This window comes from Anser anser (genome assembly GCF_964211835.1).
Source record: "Anser anser genome assembly, chromosome: W".
Taxonomy (NCBI): domain Eukaryota; kingdom Metazoa; phylum Chordata; class Aves; order Anseriformes; family Anatidae; genus Anser; species Anser anser.
The window spans coordinates 15,280,226-15,294,587 of record NC_139731.1 but is presented as its reverse complement, the minus strand read 5'-3'; the positions used below and the strand labels follow the sequence as shown (position 1 = coordinate 15,294,587).

At 46.6% G+C, this 14,362-nt stretch overlaps 1 protein-coding gene across 7 annotated transcripts in view; it reads right to left on the bottom strand.

Moving 5' to 3' along the window:
* LOC310888631 (netrin receptor DCC) overlaps positions 1 to 14,362 on the bottom strand; it is a 414,661-nt gene that overhangs the window by 240,225 nt on the left and 160,074 nt on the right. For all 7 annotated transcript variants that reach the window (XM_083815528.1, XM_083815525.1, XM_083815526.1 and 4 more), the window contains one exon: positions 31 to 315. In XM_083815528.1, the coding sequence (XP_083671654.1) occupies positions 31 to 315 (285 nt within the window). The remainder of the gene's footprint in view (positions 1 to 30; positions 316 to 14,362) is intronic.

Sequence of the window (14,362 nt, the reverse complement as noted above, 5' to 3'; positions counted from 1 at the left end):
AAAAGCGATGTGAAAGCGTGCAGCTCTTACCTGACAACACTCTGACTTCTGCATCATTCCCGGTCCTTGAACTGGCTGGGTTTTTCGCCAGGCACCTGTAGATCCCGCTGTCCCCAGGCTGAATCCTGCTGATCTGTAAAGCTCCAGAGGGCAAGACAGCCACCCGTCCGTCGGCTGGGCTCAGGAATAAATCCTCCTGGTTTCGCTGCCAGTGCACCACGGGCATGGGCTCCCCGACGACTTCGCACTTGAGCAGGATCGTGTCTCCTGCAAAAGCCGTGACGGATTCTGTCTGGGAAAGAAACCTCAGCGGTCCTGCAAACACAAGTAAAAGAAGCAGTTAGACAGCTGCTGAAAATAGAAGTCGTTTGCTGTTTCCATGCCGATTTGGATTCCGTTAACATTCCAGACTTGAAAATAAAGAAATAAAAGAATTGTGATGTTCTGCAAACTACTTGGAGATTGCTGTAATGGCTGGGTGACTAACACCTTCCTTTGTAAATTATACTCATTAGCAGCAAAGAAAAGATGTGTTAGAGAGCAACAAATTGCATCTGTTACTAACAAACCCACTCAGGAACAACCTGAACGAAGTACAGACACTATCGTGCGACACAAACCGCTCAGAACGGCATTCAAAGGAGAGCACAGCTGAACCTAGGTGAGGTTAGAAAAATGTTGCAGTCTCATCTTTCTGTAGTTCTCCTTCTCCATGCCCTTCCCTCCAAAGAAGAGGGGAAAAAGATCTGAAAGCCTCTCGTGAAGAAATCATTTAGGTCACAGTCAAATACTTCAAAAAGGGAAGGGCCTGTGCCTGCTTTCCTAAGAAATGTTTTTGTCTTACGAGGGGAAGAGAGCAGAGCTAGGAGCTTTAATTGCCTAACTCCCAAACACCGCGGCCTTAATCCTGCAAAAACACGATGGCCATGTCCTTCACATACTACAAAAGAAAAAAAAAAAAACAACAACAGGACACAGACTGGAAGATACAAAGTGCCAGTGAGAGGCAACCCCAAGGCCGGCCCAGTGCGAGGCCTAAAGTGCAGGCGCTGCTATGGGAAGTCGGCCTACTAAATGCAGGCCCTTGGAGAAGTATGCACAAATGTACATTCAAACGTACATTTGGAAGAGTGGAGAACTTAAAACAAGACACTAAAAGCAACTGAAAAGTATACAGGAAACAAGCATCTTTCAGATTACGTCAGCGAAGGCTTTCACGAGGCATTTATCTGAAGGCGCTGTTAAACTAAGGAAGCAAGGAAGGAAGGCCCTGAGTTTCCAGACGCTAACTTGGCACTCAGGCATTCAGCAAAGGCATTATCCGAGGGAATAAAAGTGCAAGAAAAGAGCAGGAGCCTCATTTCGTGGTTCAAACACCTGTCTTGGGGTCCCCCACCTGGTCTCAGCGCTCCCACCCCACAGAGCGCCCACAAGGCTGCCACATCTCAACATGGGTGCAGCGCTCCCAAGAGCTGAGGCAAGGGAATTCCCCAGGAAGACAAACTGGCTCAGGAAAGGCTTCCTGAGGTATTTCTACACGTAACCAGGGGCATATATGACTTTTTTACTGCGTGGGTGGTGGTGCTCCCAAACTGCCGTGTGTGTTCAGGGATAACTATGGTGAGTTCTGGGCCCTGAGCGAAGGAAGGCGCTGGAGCTGCTCTTGGTAGTCCCACTGCTCACAGCCCCGTCCATGCAAGCTCTGCCACCCTCGTGCACGTCCCCGTGCCGGCAAAGATGCTGCTTCCCACCTGGCCACAGGCACCGATACCCACGTAACAGCCTTACACCCCCAGCAGGGCTGGTGCAAGCTAGAAAAATGCGAACGTTCAATACTTTCAGCTTTTTACCTGAAAAAGTTTGAAGATACGGTGTGAAGAGCGAGGGAAAACTGTTGAAAACTACAGATTTTCCAGCAGGAAAGACAGCCAAATTTAACAGTGTGCTGTAAAAACTATGACTAAAACAATTGCCATAGTAGAGGAACCCCCACACACACACCCCACCCCAGAAATCCATGCCAGAATCCCAACAGCTTTGTTTTTAGGCAAGGAAAACAACAGCGTTACTTCTAGCACAGACAGACCGACTCCTCACATGGATTCACAGTGTAATGTTTTATTTCTCTCTATTTTTATTTCTCTCTAGCACTGTTCCCAGCAGCCCCGAACCTGCCGTGCCCCTGCACACAGCCCTGTCGCTGCACCATCTCCCGTTCTGCGGTGTCACGACGTCAAGTTTTAAAAATTCATAACATCTGTGCTTAACAAATCAGGATATCACCAAAACCTTCCTGCTGTGTCTCAAAGAAAAGCACCAGCCACCTTTTTTCCGTGGTTACGTTCAGGACTCATTCATCTCTTCGCAGGACCACAACACCCAAGACCTTAAAACCATCACCGGGTCTTCGCAGGTCTCCTGGCTTATGCTGATTCATTCTCAAGACAGTTTTTGAAGCTGCACAGATGTTTGGGTTGTTGGGAGCTGGCTCGGGGGAACAGACCAGCAAATCCCTTCTGAGAAAGTCACTTTCCGAGACAGGCTCCGGAATTAAACATTGCAGATTCACGGGGATGCTTCGCTCTTGTAGCCAAAGGGTCGCAGATGCACCTCGCTGCATTACACCCAAACCTACTTAAGAAACCTAATTGAAAGCAGCACCCAGCTCTGATTTACCATGCAATCTGGCTGGCAGCTTATCAGGATCCCCATCTTTCCTTACAGAAGACCCAATTATTAAGCAATTAAAGTTCATTTAATAAAAAGGCTTATCATTTGGGGGACAGACCTCAGGCTCTGGTGCATGTTTAGCTATTAAATATTCAGCAATTTAATAGCACTCAGCACAATCCCCCAGAGAAGAACTGCTTTAAATGCTTTGTTTGTTTCAAATTAAAGTCTGCAAGGTTACTTAACATCAAGACAAGACCTTTTTTCACTTTCAATTCGCACAATAGCTGAAGGGCAGGAAACCAAGGTAATGAAAAAGAGCGATTTCCTTCTGCTTGCTTCAGAAAACGGGAGAGAGAAAGCATGGGTGAGCGAATCTAGAAATGTAAATATTTTAGAAACTGCTAATTTGTTCTTCCACAGGCTGATTTAAAAAAAAAATGGTGCTACGCTTTTGTTACTCAATGTCCTCTTGTATTTGCTAGCTCCAATTTACAATTCTAAAAAGTTTTGCAGGGTGATGTTCAGCAGAAGAAATGAAACAGGGCGTAGACGCTTCACTAAAAAACCTAAGTATAAATGTGGTCTGGTTTGTTTGCAGAAGCATAAGCTAAATAAATGGCTCCCCTTTGTATAGAAGCAGTATAACCCAAACTGACGAAGAGCTGGGTGCACAGATTCCCAGTTTGGAAGATGCGATTTGGAAGAATCCCCCTTGCATTAATCTGTTTGGATAACCCAGGGGAATTACCTAACCCAGGTGACTGGGTTAGTTGTATGTATGAATACCTAGATGGGATTAATTAAGAGCTCACGGCCACTGCAAACAAGGCAGGAGAATTATTAATATTTTTAAATACAAGCCACAGTCAGCATGCTGACTATGCAGAGCATATTTAGCAACCGTCAAACTCGGCCCTTGAACACAAAAAACTGCAGATCAGACTGCAACACATACTCAGGTAGGTCACACCTCACCCAGACATGCCATGCAATGGGCAACATGCAGCTCTACAGCATTAGGCAAAGCTGGATAAACCCAGGATATACAGCTGAGCTGAAGTCTGGACCTAAAACATACCTCTGTAGAAGCAATATGGAGACAGAGATTTATTTTAAACACAATCAGCCTCATGTTTTTCCCGAGGCACGCTATAAAGGTGCAGAGCAGTTATAATTTGTCTGTTTGTGCATGCCCACACCTCCTCCATCCTACTCGAGCTGCAGACTGATGCTGCAGCAGCCCCTTCCTTCCCTGTTTGGTTGCCCAGTATCGATCACTGCTAAGCTTTTCGTCCTCAGATACTTACGTATGCATAATTCCCAGCGCACTGTCAAATTTCATGTATACCACAAAACAACTTCAGCTAATTTTAAGGTAACTAGCGCAATTACTTTACCCGGTAATGTTATTTGAAAGCTCGACATATCTCAGCTATTTGGAGTGCAACAGGATTGTTAAATCAAAGCGAGTATGCCTCAGTGAATATAACGTCAATGTCTGCAAAATGAGTTTTGATTGTGATTTATGACATGCGTGTAGGATTGCCTTGATTTCTTACGACCGTGGAGACTCACATAAGCAAAGCTAACTAGAAGTTAACGTGGCTGTTGGAAAGTAAATGAATTATCGGTAATGACAGTATAGACAGAAGGGTCAGCACCGCGCATCAACCGATAAAACTGTTCCATCAAGAAATATTTAAAGGGCGTACCCACTAAAGTGATTATAAGTAGCTAAGAAGGATCAGAGAAGCAGAACGCCGCAGCATCCTTGGAAACAAACTTATACCGCTCTAATTTGCTCCCCGACCCCATGTCAGCTGTTACTCCTGCAGCAAGCCAGCAGAAACTCACACACGAGGGCTGTCACAGCCCGTGGAAATGCCCTGACACAGACAAGGAGCTGACTCTTAGATGCACGTTAAAATACTGCGAGGCAGCAGAGCCACAGAAACTGGGAACCCGCTTATAAAAGGGGGCAGCTTCCAACTGAAAAAAGAAAAAAAAAACAATAAACCTTAGGCTTTTTAGCCTCTTCTGAAAATGCAACAGTCACTGACTCGTATTTAGCATTCAATTATCGTACCAGAAGATGCATCTTTATATTCTTGCTGTAAAATTCCTCTGCTCTTAGAGACAGCCCTCAGAAAACGACTGAGGAGACTGAACTGGGCAGACCCTGTGCTTCTCTCTGCAGTCCTCGTGGGAGCAGGATAATTTAGTTGATCTCGGATAGCAGCATAGCTCTGCAGAGAAACTCTGTACTGGGTCAACTTATAAAAAAAAGAGTCAAAGAAACAAGGCAGAGGTTTTAGAATTGACTTTAAGAGTAATAGTGATATGTACGTAAACATCATAAACTATAGTTACCTAAAAATGTAGTAATTTGGTAATATTCTATGTAAATAACCATATAATGCACAGATATACGAGAATTTAGGGGAAAGCTTGAACTCAAAGACTTAAACCGTGTTGCAACCCTGATGCTATTTAGCCATGGGTCCCCTAGCACCCTCCCTTTCTGAGGAGCTTTTAATCCTGGTGGTTTCGTGTTATATCACACCCCCATTAGAGCCAGCAGAGCCTCCGTGTCTCCTCTTAAGCCACACGGACAGAAAGGTCAGAAGCCACCTCTTCCTCCGTGTCAGCCCTACCCTCACATGGATACGTTCATACACGTGCTGAGGAGCTCCGAGCAACGAGAGGAACCACAAATCTTACGTTCTGAACGTCCCACGAGCAAAGGAAGAAAATTTCACCTTTCCCAGCATGGAGGCGCATCAGAGGTCTCCTCCAGCGCAGCAATTTTCTCCTAGAGTACAGCCCATTACGAATATTACAGCGCCGATTCTTGGCGGCAGCCTAAATCCACCAAGAAAAACGAGCTGGAGGGAGATTGAGCCAGGAGCTGCCCTTTGATGCCTCTTCCCCATCACAGAAAATAAATGAACTTATTATTCTGAAAAAGACTTCTCCCTAAGCCGTGTTACCGATGTCAGATCGGATTATCAAACCCGCAAGAATTTTAAAATCTAATTTACTTGTCACCTTTTATGCCGGATTGCTTGCTGGCTTCGCTCGGCATAACGCATGGAAACAATCTATTTTTTCCGTCCACGTATTTATGCTGTAGGGGGTTTTCATCAAGGATTCAATGCCTTTATGGTCGGTTCTACTTCGTCTTTTTGCAGGTCTGTCTTTCGACTCAAAGCGCCAGAACAAATCTGTTGCGTCTGCATGCCCCACGCGTGCAGGGTATATTCGCAACAACCAACATTTCAATTTTAACCGAATCGTTAAAGTACAACCCTCAGGATTGCTTTTCTCTTCGTGCCACAGATTTGTCAGCATTTTCGGAGCTCTTGAGAGCAAAACTTGGCATTCCTCAAGATCACTGCTCAAAACGATGACCTTCGTATAGCCAAAGGCAAAACGCGGACCTGCACACCTCCAGCTCCTTCAGGCAGTTCACCACTCGTTGAGTTGGATCCGATTCATCTCAAGAATTCCTATAAAACACAGCCACAGCTTTCGGCCTCAGACTATTTGCTGATTTCTCCAAGAGCCAGGGGGAAGCCACAGTAGCTATTAGAAGCTGCTCATATTTATTAACAAGTTGCCGTGATAGAAAATCTCTGGGAGTCTAACTCCCGGTCGTTCCCAGCAGTAAAATACACCTTTGTGGGCAAAAGATACACCACCCTGAATTTGTATATCCTCCCCCGACAAGCCCACGCACTGCTCTGCCCTGCTAATACCGAAATCAGAGGGTGTAAATCTCCTCGTCTTCCTGCCAGCGCTCGTGGCGTGCAGCCAGCCGAGCAGGCTTCCAGCCAACCGCCTAGGAAAATCATCAAATTTGCTCCTCAAACAGGAAATAAGCAGGAAGAAAATAGGTCTTTTTATTGCTGAAGGATCTAAAAAAGGGGCCGTATTTCCAAATTGCTAATTAAAACGATAAAAAAGGAGGCTCTCGTTTGCGTGCCGCGCACGGGGAGTTTGCTGGTGTTGGCATCACCCAGGCCATTATATTTAAGAGCAGGGGCTTGGCTTCCAGAAACCACTGCAAAGCAGTACGAGGAAGCCCTGGCTGGACCAGCAATCCCTTGGTGTAACAGTCTATAAACGTAGCATGAAATTTTTTGTGAGATGCCTCTTTAAAGTACTTTGTTTCAGAATCCCCTTGAAAAGCCCTTGAGGCCCTCTCCCAAAGCCCTTGAGGCCCTCTCCCTCCTCGTTTCCCAGACCTCCACCACCCCACACTCAGAGGTGTGTAAACCCTCCGGTTGCACCTTCCCCTAAGTGAAAAGAGGTTTCGGTGGGCCAGAGCCAGCACAGCTCTGGTAGAACCCAGGAGCGAGGGCTACCCTTGCCTCTGGGGAATAGGGTTGGCTCCTGAGCTGCTACCTACAGCATCGAGATCTGCCGTGCCATGGGAAAACAGAGCCAGATCAGTGCCAAATACCCACGCAAACCCCAAATCCGGGCACAACGCGCATGGCAGGAGAGCCCTAGCGACCCCAGCAGATGCAGCACAGCTTTGCACGGTCAGTAAGACCACCACGAACATCCCTACCATACAAACCCTACCCACCGCAGCTTCTGAACCCAGCCGTCGGCTCTGAGCTGCATCTCTAGGAAATCTCCAAAGCCTGATGTAACAAGAGCTGTGGTTTAGTCTTCGATGATAGCCGCAGATGTTTCTGACGTGACAGACGAGGTCTGACATATCAAAGGTCAAGCCGTTCGGAGAGCAGGGAGAGGACTGCTACCATGAACAACAGATTCTGGCTAGACAGCAGAGAAAATGTTGATATATGTTCCCTTCTCTCCCTTAATTCAGCTCAGGGACGGACTTATCCCTGTGTTTTGAAAAAACAGAACATATATGAACTACTACTAATGCAATTCACAGCAAAAAGCTTTTTCTGTTCCCCCCTCCGCTGACTGTCCATGGAAAATCACATCAATTTCAACGTCTCAGCCCTTCAGTTCAACGGCACGGGCTCCTACTATCTGCTTAAAGATCAATTAAAACTCCCAGTTGTCAAGTAAAACTCATCCTCACCAGCCATTCATCCCATTTGTGCTGAAGACCAAACTTTCTCAAGGACCGGGCCAGACCACGGAGCAAACTCTTGCCAATACTATTCCGAGATTTAGACCCTAAGCACAACGGGAAATTCATTTTTCTCTCTACCAGTACAAGAGCAGGGCATCTTGCACATGCATGGTGCAACGTGCAAGGTACACACGGCTCTTCCATAAATACCTGAGCGCAGAGCAAGAGCAATTTTGTTTGGACAGACTTCCAGGAGTCTGAATAGAGAGCCTTTGACTCCTCAAGCGTGGGCTGGGAGCCTCCTACATCATTAACGAAGGTGAGACCAACAGGACGTTTGAACGTGAAACTCAAAGCCACAGGACGTGAAGCTGCTCAACCCTTAACAGGTTTAACTTTTATAGTAGGTTTAGCTTTTTTTTTTTATTGCCCTTTTTTTTAATTTGTCCTTTAAGACAAATTGCAACAGCACACAATCCGCATTCGGAAAAGCGCCACACATTACAGAGCTGAGCACTTCAGAAGCAGATTGTTATTCTACCATTAGAGGAAGCGATATTTCTGCAAAATAATCAATTCCTCATATGCCCGTAGCATTTATTTATGGGACATCTATTTAAATGTACTTCTACATGTTAGGACTCAGCCTACACCCTCTTTCCTAAGTCATTAACTAGCAAAATTATTAACACCCCTACCCCCAAGAAACCGGTGGCTTCTTTGGGAAAGAAACTAAAACCAGCTGGTAATTTGGGTCTGACAGATTTCCTAATTTATCTCTAGGCCAGTGAGGCATTTGAATCACGTGGCACCTTTTTATGAGACAAATTTGGTAAAAGCATGTCCAAGGCCAGCCCTGAAATACTGCGCAATAAATGAATTAACTGAGCACGGCGCGCTCGGCGGCCGTTAAACCGCATTTCTATGCGGGCAGCCACAAACACCAACTTGAGAAATGCAGACCCAATTGACATTTTATTGAACATTAGCAGGCAACCCTAAATCACCAGCCGTAGTAGTGCAGAAGTAACCATTTAGCAGCAGTGGTGTTTGTGTTCGAGCAATTCCCGGGGGCCTCGGTGGTTGTTACAGCTCGGTAGTTCCCGTTATTACGCACAAACACATGCACGATTATTACAATGCACATTATTTGCCTGAATTTCCCCCTATTTCATTCTACAACACGAAGAATTGGCCACGCTACCGGCTCAGGCCCTATCTGAGCCCAGCTCCACATCCTAATTCATTGGCCTTCGGTCACTAGGTCTGGGTAACGTCACCTTGTGCATTGACCGTACCCCAACAGCAAAGCAAGAGCCTCCTCTACCTCCTCCTGTCCTGCCCGGGCACCAGGAGCTCTCCTCATCCTCATCCATGCAATGAAAATCCTCTGCTCGAAGCCAAGTAAATCAGCTTGTTCGATCCTGCGTTGGAAGGAAGGCAGGTAGCTCACACAACCAGGTACAGCTGCAACACGGCACAGAAATTGGTCCTTAAATGTTTTCCAGCTCAGACCTGCCACTCCTTGCCAAAGCAGGTCTCTTTGGTGCGGGCAAAACACAAGCAGCAAGTTGGAGCTCTGCAGATTCGTTTGCCTTGAGAACAAGCAACAGACGTTTTAGCCATACACTAGAAAAAAATTGGAAACCGTACGAGGAAAGTAGCATTAAAATTATACCCGAAGAAACCATCTAGGGCTATGGCAGACTGCAGCATAATCCAGTCCCTGGTGCCTCCCCCCGCTTTCATGTGAGCTTTATCTTCCACTGGCACGTGTCCTCGAGCACAGCATCCTCTCCCTTCCCCTTCCATGGGGACCGTGTAAGGACTAGCAAGGTGACACCGGAATTAACTGTGCACGCCATTTATTTCAGCTCCCAAAGCCACGCGGCAAGCAGGAGCGAGCACCGCCTGCTTCCTGCTGCGATGCTCCCAGATAGCAGGGAGGGGATTTTGCCAGAGGACGGATCTAGGCCACCGCATGCTTGGTTTAGGAACCTGCCTCCTGGAGATCTGTCCTGGCACCAGGAGAAGCCACTGGCTGCTCTTAACTCTTGCACTCAAGGAATCAAACCCAACTTTAAGTACAAATTCTCAATAAAACTTGAGTACTGACGACTTTAACGGGACATCGCCGTCCATCATGGGCCGTTCTCTTCCCACCGTGCCAACAAACCTCTGCTGATCAAACGGTGCGTGCTGACGTGCCTCACCTCTCCTCCGAAAGAAAGAAAATCACGATAACAGCAAAAACATCCCTGGCAAGCCAAGGCCGTTAAAATGCGGCAATCCTCCGGCGTTGTTCTAGTTGAGTACTACAGAGTTGTCACGCCTCACCACAAATCCAAGAGAAATCAGCAGTAGCCTTCAGCACCAATAAGGAACTTAAATATTTTATCACGGAGCATCTCTGAGTTTGCTTTTTTTTTTTTTATCAGCAGTGCGGGATAGTTACGTAAAATCGAGCCAGCCCGGTGAATTTCTGGTGTTTTCTGCAGCTATCCTCATCTCCCCTCCCTCTTTACGCCCCCGCAGCAAACACTGGATGTGCCCCGTTTGCATTTCTGGGCTCCGTGTCCGAGCTAGACGAGGATATATCGCGGTGGTACCCGAGGTACTTAGTGCACAATAAAGGAAGGTGCCCTCGAGCGCAGCTCGGATGGCCTCGTCAGCTCAGAGGAGGGAACGATCCGAGATGCGGCAAGCAGCCTCGCCTTTCTTCCCGAAGTGGGAACGTCAGCGTTTTGGAAGGAGCTGTTCAAAAACCGACCTTCGAACATCAAAAAGGATGTTAAGTGCAAATAAATCAGGGAGAAAAGAGGCCGAGAGCAGTTAAAAGGCATGGCGGCGTCTTTTTAGCTTCTGCAGGTAACGCCGGGTGCGTTTACACAGGGCTTTTTATCCACTGATCTCAAAATAATTTAGAAAGTGTTAATTGACTCGCGAAGCTTTGCAAGTTTCCCCCCGCGAGGAAAAAGCAGAACCAGCATTTATACTACGTGAGAGGTGCTGGGGAATGTTTCTTTCCGCGTGATGGCTTCACCACCGATTCTTCTCCTGATCAGTACCTGAAATACGGAAACAGGGAGACCCCTGATGGGGGCTCTCGGGTCGGGGTGCTGATGCCACCTGAGGCCGGCCACACATTTTATTTCAAGGCAGAGACCCACGGATCCCTACCTGCTGGGTAACCCCAGGATTCCCATCACAAAGCCCCAAATTTAGAAGGACCAGCTCCAGCAACCTCTTTACGCACGCGAGCGAGAGGGAGGTGGGCTCCCAGAGGAACCCCTCCAGCACACGCCTTAGGGCAGGAAAGGCACCCTGCCTGCCGGGTTTTGCAGCCCCACAACATTTTAGCTTCGCTTTTCGCCTTAGGAGGTGACTTTAAGTTGTTTCTCTATATTTCACCTCCTCCTCCCGCACAGCTGGTAGCAAGGACAGGAACCTCACTGATAACACCCCGTGCCATCTCCCGAGCAAGGGCACCGCCTAATACTGAGGGCGTCTTATCTCCATCCTGAAACCAAAGGAAGAAGGAAAAAAGAAAAAAAAGATTAGATTTTCTGGGCAAGCTGCTTAGCTCCCTGGGTAGCTCCCTATTCCATCACTGCTGAACAACCGTGCCTACTGTGCAACAATTTACCCGCAATTAGGAGCCAGAAACAAGCTGATACGGTCCTGCTGTTTGCCGGCATCTGCAAGCGCGCGGGCAGCCACGTTCCAGAAAGGCAGATGGAAGAGGGAAGCGTGCCTCCAGCTTGCTCTCGCCAGCCTGCCCGGCAGTGCTCAAGCCGAGGGCGGTTAAAGGTCTCCGTAACTCCATAATTAAAAAAAAAAAAAAATCCCTTTTGAAACGACTATGGCTTCTTTTTCATCTGACACTTTAAAAAAGTTATTTCCAAATTCACCCAGAATTGTTACAAACCTGCAGCTTATGGAACTTAAAGAACTGCTGCCTTACTTTTAGGGCGTGACTTTCACCCTCCATCGCAGTTTACCTTTATCGCCTGCAGGAACCTGATCTTGCTCAACACCTTCAATCGCGTTTTGCAGTAGACGGCCTCGATCATCCTGAAATCCCAGGACGGATATGCAAAAGCAGCACCGCGTGGCTCTGGGCCACAGGATGGATAAACCTAATCGTAGAACTCAACTTCCAGGCCTTAATCCACACCTCCAGCTATCCACAACCTAGGTCAGGGACCTCTTGCCTAGCAGCTTTCTCCCCTTCCCATCACTACCCCAGCATCACACGCACACAGGATATTCACAGAGGACGAATCTCTGCTTTCCATCACTATTTAACGTTTATAAAAAGCCATAGGAATTTAACAATCTTTGCAATCCCTTCCCTTCTGTCAAATTAGGTTTAAGTCAACCAGAAAGCTCCGAAGTCACCGGGGAAAAAAGAAAAAGCACACATTTGGAGTGTCCTTTCCTGCAGAAAAGGGAAAAACAAGTACGTACCATGCAGAATGTACCAAGACAATGCATCTTCAGCTCAGAAATCACTTCCCAATCTCCTTCTGTATTTCACTGGACTCTAACAATTTACATCATGACGTTTTACAACTGAATCAAACTCGAGAATCCGAACAGATTCTTCCCCAAAAGAAAAAAAAGAAAAGCAGCTAATATTATATTTCCTTCCAAAGGCATCTCATTATACGAAATTATGTATTATTTTAAGCAAGGATTTAGCTATTTGTAGTCCATGTTTAGTTCCCTAAATAAAAGATCATTTTCTTATCGGTCCCGATTTGGCTCATTAGACCTCTGATCACCTTCCTTTATCTCTAAGACATCTGGCAACCTTTCTGACGACTTTACTAGTTATATTTTCTACCCTGCTCCTAAGAGGAGACCTGTGGACCCCTGGGAGCTGTACGCGCAGCACCCCCGAACGGTCCAAAGCGCTCAGCATCCCCTACAGGCAGCGTTTCCGTAGGGAACCGGGCATCACCAGGTAGGGACCTCTGAACTACCAAACCCAACGGGAGCTCGAAAACAAATGGCATCTCATTACGTCCATGCTAATGCCTCTGATTGCTCAGGACATCAGCCATACTTCATATTTGTGGCTCCTTAAGACTCCGGCGTTCGATTTAATTACACACTATATCACGGAAGTGTCTAGCAAGAACACTGCCTCCATCCAGCTTATATCTTCTTAATGCCTCCGAGCACATCAGCGCCAGGACATTCGGAGCTCTGCCTTACAGGTTTAAAGGCTTTAAGAGGCAGCAAATCACGCGCTGAAGTCTTAGCAGGGGCGTCCGTTAAGCTTATGATATCTATTATTTCGAAAAACAAATACAGAACACTGCAGGGTAATTTTGTTAGCGTAGTCATCGTTGCAGAATTTTGTGAGGAGTCACTAAAACCAGCTTTACAACTCCATCTGTATCAATAAACACATCTGTACATCATACTGCTTCAGATTATCACCAGAACTTCGCAGCGAAGGTTTATTTGTTTTGCCCACAGACTGTTTATGTCCCTATAGCTATTTACAGCAGAACATTGTTCCCCACACCCTGCTTCCTCAAACGGCCTTATATTGAAATGAGCGTTCCTTGGGAAGAAAACGGAATATATTATTCAAATTCTGCAGGGGGTCGGATCCTGAGCTTTTAATAGGAGAGCCATGCTGCAGAAATCAGCGCAGCCACTCTCAGGAGCGGAGTTTCCAACATCCTTATACAAACTGAACATACCTTCATCCCCTCAGTCCCACCGAAGTCACCGCAGCGAGGATTAATACTTTCTAGAAACAAAGCAGCAAAATATCTGGAGAAGCACTGTAAATGCTAGCTTTACATTTCTGGAGGCGATTGATTCGTTTTCTGTAAGCCCGTAAAAATTGCCCTTGGTAGTGGAAGGTGTTAGAATAGAGAACAATGTTTTTGGGATTAAGTTGTACAAGTTATCTTACTCTTCGTTGACTACTTGTTGAATGAGGACGTCTTTACCTTGTGCCCCACGGGGATTTTTAGCAACTGCTGGCCAAGTGTTAGGGACCAACCGTCAAGAGCTGGGTTTCCTCCACCAGTGATGTTCCCCGAAAGCCTGGGAGACATCACAGGGCTCCGGGAGAGGTTGTTCTCTGCTCGGGTATGATCCAGCAGATCATCTTGGAGAAGGCGCACAGCTGCTGACTGCACTACTACAAGACGTGGATCCACAGCTCGGTACGTTTCACGCAACCAGAAGCAACGCACACTTGCTTTAAACACAAAGCCAAACAGCTCATTCATTAACTTTAATGAATATTCCAAGCCAATTAAGATTAAACTCCCCCTCGCCGTTCCCCAGTAGATCAAACTGTCAGTTTCTTTTCAAACAAACCCGCACTGAAGGCAAAAACAAAAGCCAACTCGAGTTAAATAAAAAAAAGGAGGGGTCGAGGTAGCAATTTAAAGCACCTGAAATGGCTCCAGTATTTAACGTGGGTAAGTATCAACAGATAATCCAGGCAGGGGCTGAAAAACCAGGAAAAGAGGCAAATAAAAAAAAAAGTTTGGATCAAAATACTTGTAAGTGTAGAAAAACTTGAAATTTTAGTAAGTTATGATAACAATTGTCCATGCATCCCAGTACTGGGGCCACCCAACATCCGTGGCT